This window comes from Periplaneta americana, chromosome 8, assembly GCF_040183065.1.
Source record: "Periplaneta americana isolate PAMFEO1 chromosome 8, P.americana_PAMFEO1_priV1, whole genome shotgun sequence".
Classification (NCBI taxonomy): Eukaryota; Metazoa; Arthropoda; class Insecta; order Blattodea; family Blattidae; genus Periplaneta; species Periplaneta americana.
This window is the reverse complement of record NC_091124.1, coordinates 13932902-13956500: the sequence shown is the minus strand read 5'-3', so window position 1 is coordinate 13956500 and position 23599 is coordinate 13932902. Positions and strand designations below refer to the sequence as shown.

At 32.3% G+C, this 23599-nt stretch overlaps 1 protein-coding gene across 3 annotated transcripts in view; it reads left to right on the top strand.

The window, feature by feature from the left end:
* The window catches only part of LOC138704511 (homeobox protein orthopedia-like), a 384195-nt gene extending 361047 nt beyond the window's left edge, over positions 1–23148 (top strand). For 2 of the 3 annotated variants that reach the window (XM_069832465.1, XM_069832466.1), the window contains exon 5: positions 16127–23148. In XM_069832465.1, the coding sequence (XP_069688566.1) occupies positions 16127–16170 (44 nt within the window). In that variant the 3' untranslated portion in view covers positions 16171–23148. The remainder of the gene's footprint in view (positions 1–16126) is intronic. The other variant, XR_011333362.1, reaches the window with a different exon arrangement.
* The last annotated feature ends 451 nt before the right edge of the window (positions 23149–23599 follow it).

The following is a 23599-nucleotide window of genomic DNA, read 5'->3' as shown; positions in this document are numbered from 1 at the left end:
GTTGATGTTGTGAAACCAGGTAGTGGTACCACGAACGATGGCAACACTTCTCGCCGATTTATCGAGAATTCAAAGAAATCGTCTGAAATAATTGGCTTGATGAAGCTCTTATCCACCGTTTCTCCGTAATTTTGGACGTTATGTCAAGTGGATATAGCCTGAACATTGGTGCATTCAAAAAGTATGCCTTAGACACTGCTGATCTCTATGTGAAATTCTATGGATGGTACTACATGCCTGCCACTGTCCATAAAATACTTATACATGGTGCAGATGTTATGAACAACATGATATTGCCTATTGGACAGTTATCAGAAGATGCCCAAGAAGCCAGGCACTCGAAAAACCTCAAGAATAAATTGTAACAAGGACCTTTTGCACATGCTTCTAATTTCTTCTGATCCGCTTATTTCAAGCAAAAGGAAATTACCAAGAAAGAAAAGAAGTTCCCTTGGCAGTGAAGTGTTAGGTTTGTTGGAAAAACCGAGACTGGACAGCATTGCCCATGGTTCAACGGATGGGAGTTCAGAAGAGGATAGTGATTAAGGCCGTCTCTTCCTGTGATTGATGGGAAAGAATACCGTCTTCATTTTACAATAATATCAGGTAATTTATATAATATTTGTAGAAGTTAACAATGTTTATAAATTAGATGTATCTAAATAATCTTGTAACAGTAGGGCATGTTCGTAAAAACTATAAATAATAATAATAATAATAATAATAATAATAATAATAATAATAATAATAATACATATTATAATTTCATTATCATTATCAACATGAAGTTGATATTTAGTTAAGTTAACTTCTAGTTGTATCGCATGTGTTTTGATATTATTATTATTATTATTATTATTATTATTATTATTATTATTAAATTTCACGTCTTGTTATCTTAAGAGTGTCAATTACTAACAGAAAAGTAAAATAAACCGATGCTATTGCCAGTAGAGAACAAAAAATAATTTTGTCCTCCTAAAATCGAGAAATTGACCACTGTGCGTCGTTCTCATTGTATTTCCCTTGTTCTCCTTATATTCCGCTTGTGCTCCCTATATTAATCCTCTTGTTTTCCTTACATTCTCCTTGTTATTGTATTCTTATAGTTGTTCTTGTATTCCTATTGCTTTCTTTCTATTCCCTTTGTTTTCTAAGTTTTCCCGTCGTTCTCCTTGTATTCCCCTTGTTCTACTTATATTAACCCTCTTGTTCTCCTTGAATTCCCCTTGTCCTTTCATTCTCCTTGTTCTACTTGTATTCCTATTGCTTTCTTTGCATTATCTTTGTTCTCTAAATCTTCTCGTCGTTCACTTTGTATTCCCCTTGTTCTCCGTGTATTTCCCTTCTATTTCTATTGCTTTCTTTGTATTCCCTTTGTTCTCTAAGTCTTCCTAGTTATCCTTATATTTCCGTCATTCTCCCTATATTTCCCCTGCTATCGTACTCCCCTTGTTCTCCTTGCATTCCCCATACTTTTATATTCTCCTTGTTCTCCTTGTATCCCCATTGTCTTCTAGTCCCCTTGTTCCCCTTTTCTCCTTGAATTCACTTTGCTCTCATTGCCTTTCCATTGTTCTCCTTGTATTTCTATTTTTCTCCTAGTATTCCCCTTGTTCTCCTTGTATTCACCTGTCAACAGATGATTGCACACACGCGTATTTCTACGTAAAGATATGGAGTACGCTAAATCTATGCACCTGTCGACTTTTATATTTGTCGTTTTATCTCACGAAAAGCAACATCTCGACAAGAAAATAGTCAAGTCCGTATTTAATAAGTTTTCGTATTTTCATTTTTGTTAATCATTTCCGAGTTTACGAAAAACTGTGTTCAAAGTAATCCGAGAAAATTTAGATTTGCACCGTTTCAAAGATGTAAAAACGGACAAATTAACTCGTGAAGAAAGAATTTTAAAAATCTGTCCTACAGTGGAAGATAAATCGTTGTACTTAGGAACCATGCCACGTAGACTATCATACTCTCGTTGTGGCGAGTATACAAAATGCGTATTTCCGAGAAAATGTTGTTTTAATTGCATATCACCCTATATTTTTCTTTTATACTTCGTGTAATGACGGAGTAAAATGGGACATAGATGCACCTCGTAAACACTTTTTGCTGTGTAGCCTCGTGTGAAACAAACTGAATGACCTAATCCGAATATTTTATGATAATGAACTATCACTGTTAGCACGTAGCATTAATTTTAATGTTTATTAAATTATAATGATATGCAGGTTGTAAACTGATAGCGTACGTAATATGGACTCCTTACAAACAGCATTTACATGTGCACATCACCCAGGGCGTGTCAACAAGCTTCACTGAACACAACACAAAAGCTGTCACATGCCGGGAGTACAGTGAGCGTTGGATCATGTTAGGTTGGAACAGGTATACTATAGTTGCAATGTATCGCGTGACCTATAGCGTATAAAACGTGCATTGATGTAATTTCCTCATAATTTCAATAATTAATAGAATAATGAGTAGCAGACAATTGCACTATAGTAAGCGAAGTTTTTCCCAAGCTGAATACTACTCAGCATTTCATTTCTTTATTATTTTAAGCAGCTGATCAGATATCTGATATACTGACCGTTTACTAAAATAGTAATATGCGTTACAAGAGCGGTATGTTGAAGTTTTCATGTTCGAGGAAAAGTTTGAAAAAGGGAAACGTAGTTGAGCTTTTTTAATTTCCGAGAATTGAAAGAAAACATACCGCTCGTGTATCGTACATTATTTTGTGCGAAGATCGTTTATTACATACCTGAAAGAGGAATTCATAATTAGTTGCAATGAAATCTCCATCTTGGTTTCTGTTCAATGACGGCAAATTTGCAACACAAAAATATCTATCTTCAACATTGTTGCTTTAAAATGTTTTCTGTGTTTACTATACTCCAGCAGGCCGTGATATACGTCTGTCTTTTTTTCCCCCAGTCTATGATGAGTCTGGAATCTTGTTGATTTTTTCACGGCTTCCTTAATGTTACTTGCATCACGAATGCAGTAACTTTAGTGGAGTTGTAGAGTTTACTTAATTTTTGCAAATATATATAAACAAAAATTACAGTGCAATTTAGGTGAAATTGCAGTGGTAAGTTTCCAATTTATAATTATTACTATATTGAACGTCTCTAAAAATAATATGTTAAAAGCCTAAAGCAGTAAAATCAATATGTCGCTTAAGCGGTAAGAAGAGGGAAATTGTTATGTGTGTTAGGTTGGGAATACTGAATGTGGAATTTTAGACTTTCCGCGGATTGGTTTTGTGCGGAAACCAAGCAAATACGCACGATCTCGCACAAAATACATTACGACAGATCCTCATGGAAGGGAGATGACATGAGAAGGTGAGGTATGATATACGGAGACATAGAGAGAGATAGAGATGACAAGAACTATGATACGGAATGCAATACGAGATATGAGACGAAATGAGACATAAGATATAAGATTTAGGGGATAGCATGCAATGAAATACGAGATATGAGATTAAGTGAGAAAAGATATGAGATGAGATACGAGATATGAAATGAGACAGAATGAGTTATGAGACTAAATATTAGATACGTGATGAAATGGCACACAGTACATGAAATGAAATAAGATACATGGAATGAAATATCCTATGACGCTATGAGCTACGATTTAAAAATGAATTTAAGTCAAATACTAGATAATAGATGAAATGAGATAAAAGATCTGATAAGAAATTAGATATTTTATGACGTACTTTGTATGAGATATAACGAGGTTAAATAAGATGAATTAACTAATATTAAATTATAGTTGTGTAGTTTCAGTCTGCAATGAAATACGAGATATGAGATTAAGTGAGAAAAGATATGAGATGAGATACGAGATGTGAAATGAAATGAGACACAATGAGTTATGAGACGAAGTATTAGATGCGTGATGAAATGCCACACAGGACATGAAATGAAATAAGATACATGGAATGAAATGTACTATGACGCTATGAGCTACGATATAAAAAATGAATTTAAGTCAAATATTAGATAGTAGATGAAATAAGATAAAAGATCTGATAAGAAATTAGATATTTGATGACGTACGTTGTATGAGATATAACGAGGTTAAATAAGATGAATTAACTAATATTAAATTATAGTTGTGTAGTTTCAGTCTGCAATGAAATACGAGATATGAGATTAAGTGAGAAAAGATATGAGATGAGATACGAGATGTGAAATGAAATGAGACACAATGAGTTATGAGACGAAGTATTAGATGCGTGATGAAATGCCACACAGGACATGAAATGAAATAAGATACATGGAATGAAATGTACTATGACGCTATGAGCTACGATATAAAAAATGAATTTAAGTCAAATATTAGATAGTAGATGAAATAAGATAAAAGATCTGATAAGAAATTAGATATTTGATGACGTACGTTGTATGAGATTTAACGAGGTTAAATAAGATGAATTAACTGATATTAAATTATAGTTGTGTAGTTTCAGTCTGCAATTAAATACGAGATATGAGATTAAGTGAGAAAAGATATGAGATGAGATACGAGATGTGAAATGAAATGAGACACAATGAGTTATGAGACGAAGTATTAGATGCGTGATGAAATGCCACACAGGACATGAAATGAAATAAGATACATGGAATGAAATATACTATGACGCTATGAGCTACGATATAAAAAATGAATTTAAGTCAAATATTAGATAGTAGATGAAATAAGATAAAAGATCTGATAAGAAATTAGATATTTGGTGACGTACGTTGTATGAGATATAACGAGGTTAAATAAGATGAATTAACTGATATTAAATTATAGTTGTGTAGTTTCAGTCTGCAATGAAATACGAGATATGAGATTAAATGAGACAGAATGAATTATAAATATGTAATGTAATAAAACAGAAAATCAATTCTGTATTAATATAGATCGACTGAAAGGATAGTGGGGTTTAAGAAGGTCGCGTCAGCAACTGTGGCTATTTGTGCCCTTATCTAAAATTGTTCATAAAAACATAAAAAAAAAACAAATAATACAGTAACCAGAATTCTAAAAAGAACTAAAAAAAACGTTGTCACAGTAAAAAAAAAACTAGGTACACAAATGCAGTATCAACAAGGTAATTCTTAAAATTCATTTGTAGACTGAAACTACATAACTGTAATTTAATGTAAGTTTCAGCTTATCTGAAATCAACTCTCAAAATGATTTTCAAATGAATTAACTGAGATATGATATGAAATGAGAAATTAAGTAACATGATACAATATAAGATGAAATGAGTTAGAGCAATGAGGTACGATACAAGGCACGAGATGAAATGAGATACGATATCTGAAACGAAATAAAGGACTTTAGGTGAAATAAGTTATGAGTTGAAATGAGATAAGATATGAAATGAAATGAGATAATATACGAGATATGAAACGAGATATGAAGTAAGACAATATGATATAAAGATGAAATTAGATTAGAGCTATGAGGTAAGATACAAGGCAAGAGATGAAATGAGATATGGTATAGTTTCTGGTTGAGTGTTTGAGAAGGTCCTATGGCTTTAACTCTGCCAGGTTAAATAAAACCATTTTATTATTATTATTATTATTATTATTATTATTATTATCATCACAGTCACTAGACTGTGATACAGTAGGCCTATATACAGTCGCGAAGCTCAATACGTAGTAAATATGGAAATATTAGATAGTTGCTCACCACTAGGATCGCTAATATCGCCTCATTACAGGCAATGCAAAATAGTACCGTCACAGTCTATTGTTTCTAGCACCCTCAAAACTCAAGCTTCGTGACTGTATATAGTAGACTGTGTTATTATTATATGAAACGAAATAAGAAGTTAGGTGAAATGAGTCACGAAATGAAATACAAGATATGAAACGAGTTGAAAGATATGAGGTGAAATATGTAAGACATGAGATAAAATGAGACTCGGAATCCAAGAGGGGCCCAATAGTTAATCACTTTCAAAATTTATTTCTCATGCAAAATAATTAGTAGAAGCTTGTTGCCATGGTTATATGAAAAGATGTAATGGAGATGTACTTACGAAACAAAAAATAGTTAGTCAGAGGCATTTTGTAGCAACAGCAAACATTTTTTTCAATTTCCCAAAAGTTTGATGTAATGGAATTGGGCCCCTCTTGGATTCCGGGTCTCAAATGAGAAATAAAGTGAGATACAACGTACAGTATGAGATGATAATATATATGAGAGGAAATGAGATATGAGGTGACATACGAGGTTAGGTTAATATTCAAGTTAGATTTTGGACATGACCTTAATAATATTCGGTACATATTTAGGTCGTACTATTCGTCTGTAGTTGTTTAGGTCTTCTTACGTCAACCATCATCAGTGTCGCGAAATAACAAAGAAATTGTTAACTATCGACTAGCATTAAATATGCTCCAAATCAAATCATATTGCTTCCTCAAAAACTAAAAGGTACATCTTTACAATACGTTATCAAAGAAAGGCATATAGCAAGAAAATAGCGAATTCCTAGACAATTGTGAGTGTATGGAAGGCATACCAAAAATCTAAACTAACCTAACCTGATCAATGATTCGGATATGCAAGGCATGGCAAATGTATAAACTAACTTAACACAACCTGTCACAGATTCGTATACAAGGCATACCAGAAACCTAAACTAACCTGTCATAGATTCGTATATTCAAGGCATACGAAATGTCAAAACTAACCTAACCTAACCTAACCTAGCCTCTCATAGATTCCCGCACCTCTTCGCCGGCTACCACTTTCATAGCAACTTTCGATCCTTATTTTCGGTGTGAAATTGGCGTCGGCATTCAGTTCTTTTGGGCGGGGAGATAATTTTGAAGGACAATCACTCCACGATTTTCAAACTTTTTTTTTCACAGACGATGATCGATTTTCGAAAAAGTTATAGAAAAAAATTTCGGAAACGTATAATTTCGACTGTAATTTAACATGACCTATCACAACTTAAACTAACCTAACCAAACAATATTCATCGCAAGATAAACTAAGCTAACCTGATTTAACCTAAACTAACCTAACTCAAGGTAACATAACATTATCAGGTTAGGTTAGTTTAGCTTAGTTTTACTTGGGTTAGTTAGGGTTAATTAAGGTTAGGTTAGGTAGCTTTAGGTTCTGGTAGGTTATGTTAGGTTACAGCGAATTATGTGTTTCCCAAATTTGTTGTATTACCGTTCGAAAAATCGAGCATAAAATCACCGTTTGTGAAACAAGAAAAGTTCGAAAATCATGGAGTGGTCGTCCTCAAGAATTACCTTTTTTCATAATACGGATGACCCGACTAGAAGGGACGGATGTAAATACATTTGTATCTTAACTAGTAATGCAATAATACGGAAATATCAACTAAAGTAAATAGAAAAAATATAGTTCCTAACCTATTACACACACATATCACTTTCCACTGCCCCAATATGACCTAAGCTTATCAATATTGTTTCCTTAAGCATTATTTACGCATTTAAGTCGAAATCCTGTAACAATTAGTCATTCCACATTATTATATCTTGGGAACGGATAAAATCTTTTTTCCCCTCCCTTTCTAAGACCAATATGGAACGAACTTATCAGACCAGAGTTGAGATAGATATATATATGTAGGACTTGTTTCACACAGCACGTACGGTCAGAAGACCCGTGCATTGGATTTAAGAGAACATTCTGATAATACAGTACATCTGTAGTCTATGTATAATATTGCTCAATAAATCCATATATATACACATATTATTTCTAATATCTTTTTTGTAGTTTTTGGGCCTTTTTTTTCACTTTTAGTACCGGTATTTTGATATTTGTATTATAACTAAATACTAAACAGGCGCTTTTTATGCACAAACACAATTTTTAGGCATTTATAGGACTTTATGGTTCATTTAGACGTTTTGGGTCCTATAGAATTTTAATAGGGGGATCCTGTGTACTACATGAAACGTAGAGATATCTTAACAACATACGTCTGGAATGTAGCAAACAAAATACGTACGAAATTACTAGCTATATCCCACTAGCTAAATACATAGCCGGCATTAAACACAGATTCGGGAAATAAAATGAACTTATCACATACTAACATCTATGAAATGTACTACATTCTATAATCGTTACTTACGGAGTTTGATGTCTTCAAATTCTCTTCTAGGAAATACACTCAAAACACCGTTAAAACATCGCGCACATAATTTAATAAACAAATTATTATTTCTTAATAACACGAACTTTTTAGTGTCCAACATGTTAGTTTATGTTGACATTCAAAAATCGACTATTCCACCATTATCGATTATCGATCAAAGATTTCAAAGAAGATGAGAGATATCATTGACTACAAAAAGATTCCGCTCTTCCGTACAGTGGCAGCGACATTTCTCTAAGGTTAGAGCCCAGTTTAGGAGTGTGTGTATTAATCGAAAATTAGGGGCTAGAAAATATTGAGAATAGGACTGATGTTTATGTGACTTTTTTTTCGATTAATACACACACACCTAAACAGGGCTCTAACCTTAGAGAAATGTCGCTGTCCCTGTACGGAAGCGCGCCCCTTTGGTATTATCAAAGAATCAAGTATTCATATCGGAGCAACGAGGGCACGGGAAGCGAACATTTTGATTTATCAGTAGAAGATATTCTATACATCCACTTAATGAAAGAAATATATAGAGAAAATACTAGCTGCTAGGTTCATTATTAATATAACTTAAATACGTACAAAATTTAACTCGTATAAATGCATTGTGATGTGATTGGTTCTTGTGATCACATAACGTATCACGAATAAATACACATCTGATCAATTTGTCAATATCCATGATAATTAATTTAATATGCCGAAATAATAATAAATCAATTAATACTCGGATATATTGATAACCACCGGTCATTATCCAGATTAATATTATCTCAATCAGAGATCATATGAACGACAAGAGAGAAGAAAATGGAACTTTGCTTTTTCGTCGCTTTTATCGTGTATCTTCGCTTTTATCGTTACTCCAATATGCACACCTCAATAACAATGCATGCTTCAATTCCCTCTGATATAGCATCGCTGCTTCTTTTATCGTTTATCGTCGCTCCAACGTGTACGTACTCTAAAAGAGTTGACTTACTATGACAAAGTAGCATCTTGCCATGATAACGACGGCCATGTTGCCAGAATTAAAGGTACCTTATTCACGTGCTTGTGCACTTAATATCAATATCATATTCATACTTCAACCACAGTCTAATAAATACAGTCAAGAAGCTCAATACGTAGTAAATATGCATTCATATGCTAACCACTAGGATCGCTACTATCGCCTCATTACAGACAACGCGAAATAGTACCTGCACAGTCTATTGTTCCTAGAACCCTCATGAACTCAAGCTTCGTGGCTATATATTCTAGACTGTCATATTATGTCAAAACTGGGCATCAATTCAGGCTTTGGCCGCTCAAATGTCAGATCCAAACTCTATGAGATAAGTTATATAAGTTTGTACAGTACGCTATAGATAAGTATATATTTACCACGTCAGAAAAGAAAGTGTTAAGTGTAACAAAATAGTTTAAGAGTGTAGTAAGATATAGGTACATATTATACAAACAATAAATAAAAGAAAATTAAAGTGAAAAAATCTGAAGAAATGTGAAGTAGAAGAGAGAGTAATTAAGTGAATTAGGATTCACTGTTGTGGGTTCGGAGTAGTATCAGGGGCACTACAACTGTAGGAGTATTATAGAAATTAGATTAGATTAGATTAGATTAGATTAGATTAGATTAGATTAGATTAGATTAGATTAGATTAGATTAGATTAGATTAGATTAGATCTTTATTAGCCGAATAGAATTACAAGCATTCATGGCGTCGTCAGTACACAAGAAAAATGACATAACATACAATATAATGCAAAAATAGACTTAATTCTAAATAAATTTAACAGTTTAATATTACGTGACATGCAAAAAAAAAAAAAGAAAAAATATATTTATATGACAAGCTTGATCTTCAGTCTCGACTGTTCTATCTAGTATCTTCTCTTTTTGCTTTTCCCTGTCTTTTCTTCAACTCTGAGTTACCTGAAACATAAATGGTCAAGGGCAGTATCAAGAAATAAATATGTGGAAAGGTGTAATAAAATAGGAAATTTAGAAGTGAAGCCAAGAGAAAGAGATAAATAAGTAAATTAACAGAGGCTAGAATAGTAGGAAAAAATAAGTGATGCAAGTGTTGTAAAATAGACAAAAAAGAAATGTATAAAATTAATTTAGGAGAAAATAGCCGGAAAATAATGACTGAGTAGGTAGATTTGAGAGTAGAAAAGAAAATGAATAAATAATGTGAATTATTAAGGAAAGGAATAATGCAATATTAAATACGAAAGCGAGAAATAGAAAGGAGAAGTCTAGGTATGAGAGAGAATAGAATAGGATATATAGTAATTCAGTTAAAACAGAAGAATTGGAAGTAAATCAAGACATACTTGGCAAATGAATATATTAACAGAAAAGAATGGTGTGTATTAAAGGGATGGTGGATCGAAAAGCAGAAATGTGAAGGTCCACCATAACTGTGAATTGTAAAGTTGACTGACAAATAAATATCATATCATATTTACCGCGTATGTGTAAGATTTTATTTGTTATTGACTTGGATATGAATTCATTGAATATAATAAATAATGTAGAACTAATCTAAATATTTGTTTAAGAGCTATCAGTAAACATTTATAAGTATTTATTTACATGTTTATTTATTCTTCTACAAATTAATATTGTATTAAGAGAGTATAAGCGAAACGTATTATTTTCATTCACTTCATCAAATGTCTTAGGTCTTCATTCAGTACTTCTTCTTTATCTTGTATTCTTCGGATAAATTTTCTTTTCATCACGTACAACACACAGTTGAAAATGATGGTAATCAGACCACAAATAAGCACAACCTGCAGTCATGTATATGTGCAAGTTTTACTATTTTTGTCTGACACTCGAGCATACGTAATCATTTGGAATCATTAGACTAGTTCTGCTAATTGATCGTGGTATACACGTGGAAAGAGTTACATAAATTCTTCGACATCATCATTATACATGACTTTAGAGTTCAAGTCTCCTGATCAGCAACCAGTTGAAAGGATTCAAATTGCTTGTAAGTCTCAGACAAAGAATGAAGGGGTCTTTATTAAAAAAACGAGCAATAATTATTTAAAATAACTACTGAAGCTTTCCTGGCGACGTGATAATTCGAAATTTTCTCGGGCTTTCAGCCAGGTCATAAGTTGGTGATCCACCGACGTTTCGAGGATGTTCATCTTCCTCATCTTCAGGGTTAAGTGATATCTGATATCATTTAACCCTGAAGATGAGGAAGATGAACATCCTCGATATAAAAAATTTCAGCCCACGCGAGTTGTGTGGATATAAAGGGAAAAGTTGAGACGGTGTCGGGTAGAGTTCCCGGGTGGCTCAGTGGTAGAGCACTGGTACGTTCAACCGGAGGTCCCGGGATCGATACCCGGCCCCGGAACAATTTTTCCCTTGAAATTATTCAAATCTGCTTTACAGGGAGCTTCACCTGAAATACTAGATTTGCATCCTCGATATCATTTAACACTGAAGATGAGGAAGATGAACATCCTCGAAACGTCGGTGGATCACCAACTTATGACCTGGCTGGAAGCCCGAGAAAATTTCGAATAATTATTTACTTAAAATTTGTTAGGACAACACTTTTAATTACATTTATGTTTACATAAGAACATGTGATAGGCCTATATGAAATTGTATGAACAGTATGTCCAACAATTTTTCTTAGAGAAATTAATTAATCTGCGTACAGTCGAAAAATAATTTAGATTCATCCGTGACTCGTAGTTAAGGTACCCCTGTATCACGATTATGTCGATTTCACAACGTTCTTCCACGTCTTCCGACACCCAATCCCCAGCTTTTCTTATACATATATTCACCTTCTTCGAGACCTCGCCTTTTCATCACATGCGTCCATCCAGCTCTTCCTTGGCCTCAGTTTCTTTCTTCTCCCTGGTGGACTCCATTGTAGAATTTATTTTGGCACGCTTTCATCACCCATTCGTTGAACGTATTTGTAAGTTACCGTATCAGTTTCTTTGTATTTATTCCATCCGTTATTGTGTGAGGGACAGGCAATTTCTTTGATATTAACATTTGGAATCTTTTTAAATCATGATTTCCCTACAAATCCACGCCAAAAATCCATCTCTGTTGCATTTAACAGTTTTTTCGATCTATTCTTCATTTTCCAAACTTCATTTCTTTTTATTTCAGTAGATTATTTTACGACGCTTTATCAACATCTTAGGTTATTTAGCGTCTGAATGAGATGAAGGTGATAATGACGGTGAAATGAGTCCCGGGTCCAACACCGAAAGTTACGCAGTATTTGCTCATATTGAATTGAGGGAAAACCCTGGAAAGAACTTTAACCAGGTAACTTCCCCCGACTGGGAATCGAACCCGGGCCACCTGGTTTCACGGCCAGACGCGCTAACCGTTACTCCACAGGCGTAGACGCCAAACTTCATTGCATTACACAATTATATTCTTTATGATAGTGTTAGGAATGTATTTTTGTTTATATATATATATATATAAAAACATTTTATCGCATAAAATACTATCTAATATACAGATCGCTGTCCGACCTTTGGAATTTCTTTAGTTGCTGCATTGAGTGTACTATCTCGGATATTTTTAAGCCTAGGTATTTGTATTGGAGCCGCCCTTCAAAAAATGTAAAAGTATATTCTTCAATAATATAATTTAAATTAATACTTCACTATTCTATATACACTTTTAACACTTATAATAATCACTGATTAATTTTATAACTCTTCACTGTGATAATATGAGAAAATTACCTGGCTGATAGTTTCGAACTGTTGTTCTTCATTTTCCGAAGCCTAGTGAAGGTCCAGCGTTATTTTCTGGTTTCCTATTGTGGTGGGGTGTGATCATGATTGTGTCGAAAAGGGTGTGTGTTTTGAAATTGAGGTGAGTGTTCAGGATGTGCTGAGTGTGTTTCTGTATGTTTGTATATTTCATGTTGTTCTAAAGTGTCAAGTTTCTGGTTTTTTGGCTGGATGTGTAGTATTTTCATGTCATTGAACAGGCTGGAAGATCATTTTTGAACACGTTACAAGGAACATATCACAGCCATAACCAAATCACACAGCATTTCAACCTATGCAGAACACATCACAAACTCCAATCACAACTACAGCAACACGGACACTGACATGAAAATACTACACATCCAGCAAAAGAACAGAATGAAAGATCGAGGTAATGTATTAATTTCTTACTGAAACAAGTTTGTAAATTGAATATCACTTTTTTTGGCAGTGCGTAAAATGAATAGCAAGTGTATAGTGATTACTCATTTTACGCACTAGTGTTTTAAAGGCTCCCTTTACGCACTGATAACAGTGGGTAAAATGCAACTTTACGCACTACGTAGAAAAATGATACTATTTGAAAATCTGAATAAATGACTTATGGGCTATAAGGTAAATTTCTTTACAGACTATTCTCGGTAAATTAAATCGTTCACAAAAATTTTAAAAATAGTTTGTTATAGTGCCTCGGCATTCAATGAATAAGCCCATAATTTCAATTGTCTCCAGATGATGATAATTTTTAAAGAAGTCAAATGTTAGTTCAAAAATTTTCTTCTTCTCCTTACATTGTTGTTATTATTATTATTATTATTATTATTATTATTATTATTATTATTACTATTATTATTGTTATTATTATTAAAAATATTTCCTACTAAATCCCCATATCACGCATTTCATCTATCGTTATGTTGGCAGGTCTGATGTTACATGCGCTCTGCGATTGTCAAGAATGACGTTTGACTTTTAGTTCAGTATTTCGTCGATACGGTTAAACGCATTATAGCGCTTTATATAATGTACCTGAAAACACACTCTGTAAACATCTCGAAATGTTTGGAGCTTTTATTTTACCACGCAGTTAGAGCACTCTAGAGCAGTGGTATTCAATCTATGGTACGCATACCCCCAGGGGTACACAGGTTTGTCTCAAGGGATACCCATCCCACTGACTAGGTATCTGTGTAAAAATCCTGACATATTAATTTTATCATACTTGTTCATAATTACTGCAGTTTATATTATTTTCTTTTGAAATATCATCTCTTGTTTTTCCTATCTTCAATAACATTTTACATAATTCATTATTATATTGCATCAATAACTACTGTATGAATAATAATAATAATAATAATAATAATAATAATAATAATAATAATAATAATAATAATTTGTTCTCAACATCAATCTTAGTCTTTTGTTATTTATTAAATAATTGTAATGCAATTTGGCTGGACGAAAGTAAAAAAAAAAATATATGCATTTTGAGAATACGAAGCAAAAAGATAGAATACCACTGCTCTAGAGCAGGGGTTCTTAACCTATGGGTCGCGACCCAAATAAGGGTCGCCATGGCTTTTGGGATGGGTCGCCGTAGCTTCCCGAAAAAATAAAATTGAGGAAATGTTAATTAAAGTACTTGGGATTATGATTATATTTTGTAATTATTGCTTATTATGAAATATTATAACTCTATATTAATAAATAATTGCTACACTTATTTACTTGTTTTTATTACAATAGCACTGTTTAACTTCAAAATAGGTCCATGGGTCGTGCAAGTTTATTACCCAGTTAACTTTGGGTCTTGGCCAAAAAAAGGTTAAGAACCCCTGCTCTAGAGCAGCGGTCATCAGCACAGTGCACCCTCGGGCTAGCGTCTCTTTCCCGCGGATAAGACATTGCACTGGCCGTGCATCCGTGACTGTTGGCGGGTATGCTTCCTCCCTCTCTCTTCTGCACGACGGTGCATATTGTGATACACTTCTTACCCGTTACCCATTTTAGCGAATGCTGACGACCATTGCTCTAGAGCAGCGGTGACCAAAGCGAGTATCATGATTACATCGTGTAATCACAGACATTCAAACGGGTATGAGGAATTTCCTGTACATTGCTGTGTGTTTCATTTACGTACTGAAGGCAAGCAGTGGCGGTATCATGTGGTTCTACAAACTGTCTCCACAAGCAGTAAGAGGTGGTTTCGTAAAGAATGAGAAGGAGAACTTTTTTTGTTGTTCTTTCGGGCAAAATGTAATATGTTTACTTTGCTCAACGGTTCAATTAGGAGTATATAGAAACATTAATTGCCACGCTGAATAATGTATTATTACTATTATTATTATTGTTATTATTATTATTATTATTATTACTGACCACTAAGTATGTGTTTCTATCATTCTTCTGTACGTGCATGAATATTGATATTTTTAGATCTTCTCCCTAGAAGGATAAAATTATTAGGTTTTATCTCAATTTTAATCTTCTTAATCTTTAGATGAGGGCAACTATTTATTAGTTATTCATTTAATAATAATATTGTAGAAAAACTGATTCAATATCATGTGTCAATGAGCTGTTAAACGCCTGTCTTAAATCATAGCCAGGAAGAGAAAGATGAGATAAATAAATGTAAGGAAGTCAGCTACCTAGTGGGGTTTGAAATATCTCGTGCTCTAAAAGCTTTTTAATAGAACAGAATTTCTCAAGAGAGTAATGATTAAAATAGCTTAAATAGCTTGTCCATAAAAAGTTTTTAATTTTGTAAAGCTACGAATTTCTCGAAAAAGTATCGAGAGAAGAATTTAGAAAATTCCTGATTATATTCAAGAGGAAGGTTAAAAAACGAAGCAAGAAAAATCGTACATTATTCACTGGCTCTTGATGGCAGCAGTGACATTACTGATACAGCAAAGCTTGAGATTTTTATCCGCGGGATTGATTAAGATGTTAGTACAGGAACCACCACTGGTTTTAGTTTTCATGCCAAGTACCTTTCCTTCGTCTCCTTACTTCATAGGCTGTCTGTCGCATGTAATCACTGCAGCTCGAGTTTTGGTCACCGCTGCCCTAGAGCTACAATACATCTTAACCTCCTTAAAAGTCTCGGATCGTTGTTGCTTGACGTGAATTCTTTTGTTGCAGATCCTGTTTTCTACGGACACGATGGCAACGACAACCTCAACTGAAGATGTGGAAGTGTTGTCATCCAAGGGACGGTGCTGCCCTCCTAACCATAATATATTTTATTTCGTGTTGGCCCAGAAACTCAGACAGTGAAGATGTGTGTGACGTGAACGGAGTGGAGTTATCTTTGTTCCTTGCAATGTCCACCTTTTAACGAGATTTTCTACGGTAATTGTCGTAATACTTTAATTATCCCCTGTAAATTCGTAGGCATCACCAGGACAGTAATTGGAAGTTCGTCGACAGCTTCACACCACATTCTCATTCGCAGCCTCTGCGGCTGCTTCAGTTGTGAATGCAAGATGCTAAACGTTGACAAATATTGGGAAACAACTAATGTGAGTGAAAACACTGCATTCAGTTCTTAATAAATGCAGGATTTAGATGGTTGTACGGGTTCTTATGATTTCTTTAAGTCATAAACTTCACTTTTACCTGAAATAGTTTTTTTTATCAAATCTAATAAACTGTAATTCTATAAGCACTTCAGTTAATGAAGATACTTCTATTAGTTCATTTTAGATCTGCTTGTAGCCAATGACAATTTTTTTTTCTGGCTTAACTATATTTATTTCTGTTACACATTTTAAAATCAAATACACAAATTATTATTATATTTAACAATTTTTTTTAAATAATCCGGTTGTTGCAGGTTTTGTTCATTGATTCGTTTTGCACCTACTTATTGCAAACTGATAAAATATTCTTTCTCTCTTTCTAGTTTACCGTTTTTAATTATACAGAGGTGTGAAAATTATTAGAATAATCTTAATTTTAAAGGTTTTTTAATAGTTCCTTCACAAATATTCATTGAATTGATGAATATTGGTATATAATATTACTATACTGATGTAGGATATATTTACTACTAACAATGCCGGAAAGCATTGTTGCACATTGGTATTTTTCTTATTTTACAATAGTTATGGGAATTCAGAAATTATTATATTATGTTGGCGGAATTGGAAACATAAAAAATTAATTAAGAAATGCTTTAAACAAATTGTTCTTTGCGTTTACATTGTTGTGAAGGTTCAAATGAACGTATACATCTGTTTTTTGCATATAATTTTTTATGTTTCCAATTCCGCCAACTTAATATAATAATTTCTGAATTCCCATAACAATTGTAAAATAAGAAAAATACCAATGTACAACAATGCTTTCCGGCATTGTTAGTAGTAAATATATCCTACATCAGTATAGTAATATATACCAATATTCATTAATTCAATTAATATTTGCGAAAGAACTATTAAAAAACCTTTAAAATTAAGATTATTCTAATAATTTTCATACCTCTGTAAGATATATTGTGAAAAGAAATCTAAAATATTATTATACTGTAATATATTTCCTTAAAACACCTACATTATTGCGAAATTTTAATGAAATCATTTTTAGATCTGCTTGTAGCGTTTGATAAAAATAGTATTCTTTTATTTCTTGCTTGACCACTACATTTATAGGAAACACATAGGATTGTATGATGACTCCTGCTGACTCTGAAACAAATAATGTAATTTGTGTTACATTTAAGTAATCTTAATAATATCTCAAACAAAAATTGTTTTATTTCAATCTATCCAATATGTTTTTTTAATTAGTAATACTGCATACTACCCATAGCATGTGCTTTAAATAACTAGGTAATTAATCAGTAGACATTTCATCGTTCCACATGTCATTTTTTCTTTTAAAGGTGACGAGAAAATGGTGGTTTGTTACTTACAAGAAGAGTTCACTCTCAAATGTTTTCATTGATGCAAATATGTCTCAGAAGCACAGCGTTTTGAGAGTTGGTTCAACCTCGTCATCACATTAAGGGAGATAAATATGAAGAGAAAGCATAAGGAGAAGAAAGATGTAGATGAAAAGAAAATGGAGGCACAGAAAGTCGAGAAGGCGAAAGTGTGAAGCAGAAGCTGAAGACGATACAGAATATTCAGCTGTACAATTCCTACTCACTGCATCATATTACAACGATTATGTTCTCCTTTATTTCATAACTGATATTATATCTAACTTCGGAAACATTGTGTTTTTGAGAGACATTTACATCAATTGAAGTAACGAAAATAAAATCTATTTTGGCTTGTTTTCACTTTATTTCTGTCCTCTCATTCATTATTAAATGTTGTTACGGTGTATAATAATAATTTCAGCAGTTGTAATTATTATTATTATTATTATTATTATTATTATTATTATTATTATTATTATCATCATCATCATCATCATGTCTACTGTTATTATTGATTTTATTATTTTACCCGTATGCCTATGGGCTTATAAGTAAGTTCAGACAAACAACCGCACATCCAATTTTTTAAAACTACATGCAAAATCGTTGCGTGCATAAGAATTGCTTCTATTGTTCCCATTATGCTGACCCTTTCATTATTTTCTTATTCTGAGTTATTTCAGCAATATTATTTTATATACTGCACCGTAGGCCTAAGTAATTTTTAAACTTCTTTCCAAATATAATTTTAAATATATGAATAATATATGGAAAGATTACCAAATAAATAATAATGGCAGTATTGGAAATAGTTCACTATCCTCATTTCTATCTACAGATTGAAACATAGTTTTAAACACATACCTACTGATTAAAAGAGAGACCAATTTAAAATATAGTGCCTCTTACGAGCGACTAAGTCATAATCAGTCAGTCAGTCAGTCAGACGACAAACTATGAGAAATAGTATATTAAACTCATAATAGGCCTATAGCCAAAGGCTTGAAAATAAAAATTTCACTAACAAAACCTAAATTAATTACTTTATGTATAACATATCGACCAAAGTAAATAAAAATTATTGTTACTCACAATGCAATATGAGTTAGTTAATGAATTATCTATTTATAGAATCTGAAGTAATAACTTCGTACAAATAAATAATTCGCATATAATATTGATTCTAAGAAATTGTCACATTACACACTGCTGAAAAGTAACAAAAATTACGACGAACTTAAAAAAATATGACAATAATATATTCCTTTTAAAGTAATTGTATTCCTTGGATTATAAATAATTTATTATAACCTCATTCTTCAAATAAAATACTACAAATAGATTAATTTTATAATTTGATTCAGTTCTCATAACGTGAATCGTAGAGTTTTGACAGTGAAAAGCGTTTCCACAGTTTTTGTTACAAGAATATTTGTAATTCTTTTTGTCTATAAGCAATATTAAATATATATATTTTTAAGCTCAGTGTCAAAAATAAATTAAGCAGCATTTTGGACTAAGGATTTCATAATATTTACTTGAACAGTAAAAGTACAATATTACAAAACTTAAGGCAAAAATTTCGATTTTAATATTAATTTGTAAGTTACAGCATGTAACTTGTATTTCCATTATATCAGGTCGAAACCCCCTTTTTTAATTTGCACATGTGTAAATACTGTAAATAAAAGTAACATAGAAAAATGTCATTACCAATGCAAACTTTAAGCATAGAATATACGCTTAAAGTGTACCCCAAAGTATTTCGATTTACTAGTATTGGACTTAACTTACTATTCTTCACTATCGAAGATACATCTTACGTTAAAATAAAGACAGATTGGTGTGACTTAAAAATCACATTTTAACTATATCAGTGTCTTGTACTATCACTGATCATAATTATGTGAAGAATTTTCCACTGTCCGTCTGTCTCTCTCTCTCTCTCTCTCTCTCTCTCTCTCTGATAATCTAAATTCAGTATGATACAGAATACCGAAGATATAGTATTTGTATTTGATCTACAGGCCTAGATAATGAAGAAAGGTGAAACTATTTTCTTTTGTCTCACAGTTATTACTAGTATCTAATCTTTGTATTTACTCTTTCCTTTACCTACAACAATTTTGAATGGGATTTCGACCTGATAATTTTCAGACTTTGTCTTGTTAATTTCGTGACTATATAATTTGCTAAAATGAATTTATATGAATGATTTTTACAAATTTAACAACCAATGTCACAGGAGTCTCATTATGCGAACGTCTAATGCCACAACAGGAAAAGCCTTGAGTGATTGAGACAAGAATATAAAAAATTTCAATAAAAATATCCCTCATATTTTGTAAACATGTTTATATTACCTGTAATACATTTAATTATTAATAAAATTAGGATATTTATGCAAAAATAAACGCTTAAAAATATACATATTAGATATAAAAAATGTATAAAGTAATTGACAAAAAATATAATTATAACAGATTAGCAAACACAATAATATGTCAGCTTCATTTATTCTATGCTGTTTCTACATGTAGTGAAGTTATTTTGAGATATTCCTCTATGATATTTATAGGTTACATCTGTCGCTGAAGAATATTTTATGAAAATAAAATATTTTATCCATAACTGGTATCTAAACTGGTCTTTCTTTCACCGTCCTTAGCAACTTAAACAATGGCTTTAGTCACTGCTGTGAATTTAAAACTTTCTCCATGACAACCAACACATTAGCAACCATAAAATCCATACATTCATTCATTTATAATTTCTTCACAAACAACACGTTACAAAGAAAAGGCCTACAATTTAGAATTAAATTTAGATATCACGAATGGATAAAATATTGTATAGCGCACGAGAGTAAATAGATTTTATGCGCTCGTGGACATTACTTCCTACAAACGGTTAAAATCTAATTTTACTCTCTTATAATATAAATTATTATCATCTCCGTCACAGGACATTATCGTCACCAACATACAAGAGAGGAAAATAATATAGTTATTACATTTACATAAGCATCAGATACTAAAATCAATACGTTGCTGCAAAACAAAATCTCAATTTCATAAAATATTCCATTTTTAAAGAGAGAAAATGTCACTAAAATAACTCATTTCCTTGCAGAAGGAGGAAAATATGAAATAAAAATATTTTTTCGTTGGAATATTAATTTATATTAATAATAAAGTTAATTTAAAATCGACGCCAAAAGCATAACTTTCAAGAATTTTACTTTTACACGTTTTTGTGTGTTATAGGCCTATGCAACACAAAGTTCTCATATGAATCCTGCTTCTACTTACAACAATGATATTCATAAGTGTAGTTTTACTAGAGATGAACAAAACTAACTGCCGCTCTCGCTCGCTGTGTTCGTTGCATTTGTCTTTCGAGTCTTGTCTCGTCATTCTCGTGCGCTTCGAGTCTCGCTCACCATTCTCGAAATAGCATTTGGTCGGCGTGGAAAGATTTCGTAACTTTGAATAACATACATCATTCAAATAAATAACATTATAAATGTTTAAATGAGACAAAAAGGCAAAACAGAGCAGTATCTTAGTTATCAAGATGTTCTGGTTCTATCATATGATATTACCTATGGTTATATAAATAGGAAAAAAAAAAACAATTCTCAAATAAATTTGCATTTCTAAGAAACATAAAACATAACGTTAATATATTTTTAATTGAGACTGCACACTTCATCTCAAACATATGAAAAGAAAATTCCTAGCCTTTTAATAAGGGCCTAGTAATGAAATAAAGACTGGGATTATTATACACTGAAAGGTAGAGATGATGTTTCAAATAGGCTATTTGATTGTTTATACATGTATCTAACAGTTGCCAAAGTAGATAAAAGTTCAATCAGGTATAAACAACTATGGTGATTCAAGGCTGTTTGACGTTCGGGACTTCAGGAGTGATCAATCTCGACGTCTCGAAACACTCACAAGCAGTCTTTAGGTCAACGCGACGTAAACAACATTGTCGTGCTTTTCGGGCGCTGTTAGTCTTGCTTTCTCGATCGTTGTTCATCTCTAGTAGTTACATTTATATAATATATCATCATTTTCATTTGTTAATAATTTTATTGTTTAAGTGGAAACTTATGGCTAAGGTTCATTACATACATCTAAATAACTTTGTAATTTAGGGCATTACCAAAAACGATAATTTAACTAAACTTGTTCATTTAACTACAGAAAACTTAAATTATTAAGTATTTTAAAATTCACTATTTGAAAACCAACTTGAATGAATTATTAACTAATTAATTGTTTATTAATTGAGTAAAGATAGTATCATCAAAACTTATTTTCATGTATAGCAATCAAGACAAAATAACACACGTGAATAAAGTTTAAGAGATGAGATCAGTACATTTTTCACTTGTTAATTAGGCCTACAAATTTGGGAGCAATAGATAGTGATCATGTACACTGCAAGGACACGTGAGTTATGATGGAATGATTGTTTTACGTAAAATGTTAGGACAAAATGCATGTATGAATAGTAATATGATATTATTAAATCTTATCAAGACTGTTCATGTCTTTTAAAGTAATTCATAACAAAATGTAAACTGACGAATCTCCAAATATAATTTATTACATCTTAAATCAATCCACGCCGTTTAAAGTAGTGATTGTAATAGTATTATAATTTTTGTTACGAAATGTCTAAGTTTAACTATCGATACACTGGAAAAGCTTAAAAGGCACATATTTCTGAACAAGCCAAAATTTGTCAATCGTTTTCACTTGCAATTCACATTGTTGTTATGGGTGACACCATGGAAGTGACAACACCATCTTGGCATTTATATTTTCTAGATACACGTGACTGAAAGAACATGATTTCTCCTACATATCGAGTACTTGAAACAGACTGCAATGAAATTCTGAGTTTAAGTGTCACTCAAACTTGATATCGAAATATTTTTGACAGAATGGTTGTTAATTTTTGGAGACCTCTTCATGGTGTTATCTCATATACCTAACAGGATCACCAACTGTCCACAATAAAGAAATAAGGCACTCTACATACTGCCATCTTTGATTATTTTTTAAATTGATAAATTCGGATGTAAAATTTATCCCTTTTAAAGAGTGATGATGTATTTAAAGAGTTCCCATTTTAATTACCTTATTTGAATTAGCCGCCATCATCGATGGCGTTATAAGCAATCAACTGTATTTTATATAATAAAATGGATTTATACGTCGCTCACAGTGTATACGATTTTGCTGTACAAAGTATTCTCTGAATCATCTCTAACAAAGTATACCAACTGCTGTGGTCATAATATCCCTGTTGTCAGTCCGAGAGAAATTAAAAGTGTATTTGTATCTTCGTTACAATAATAACCAGCCATTTTGTAGAGGTCACGTCAGATAAATCTGCAGCGTAAGCGTGATAAATAACTGCCAGAGTTGCAGAGATATTTGCTGTAACCTATGACACGATTTCGTTTGTAAGCGAAATGCAGACTATTGTTGTTAACTATTATAATGCGTTCTTCTACTATTGTCGATACAATAATCTTTAATCTTGTTTTAATACAAATATGACGAAATGTAACACAATACAATTATGTAATTATTTGCTCAAATAACGAGTGACTTTATTTTCTACCAATTTCATTTTTGATAATCTGTCTACTATTCAGCCACTAT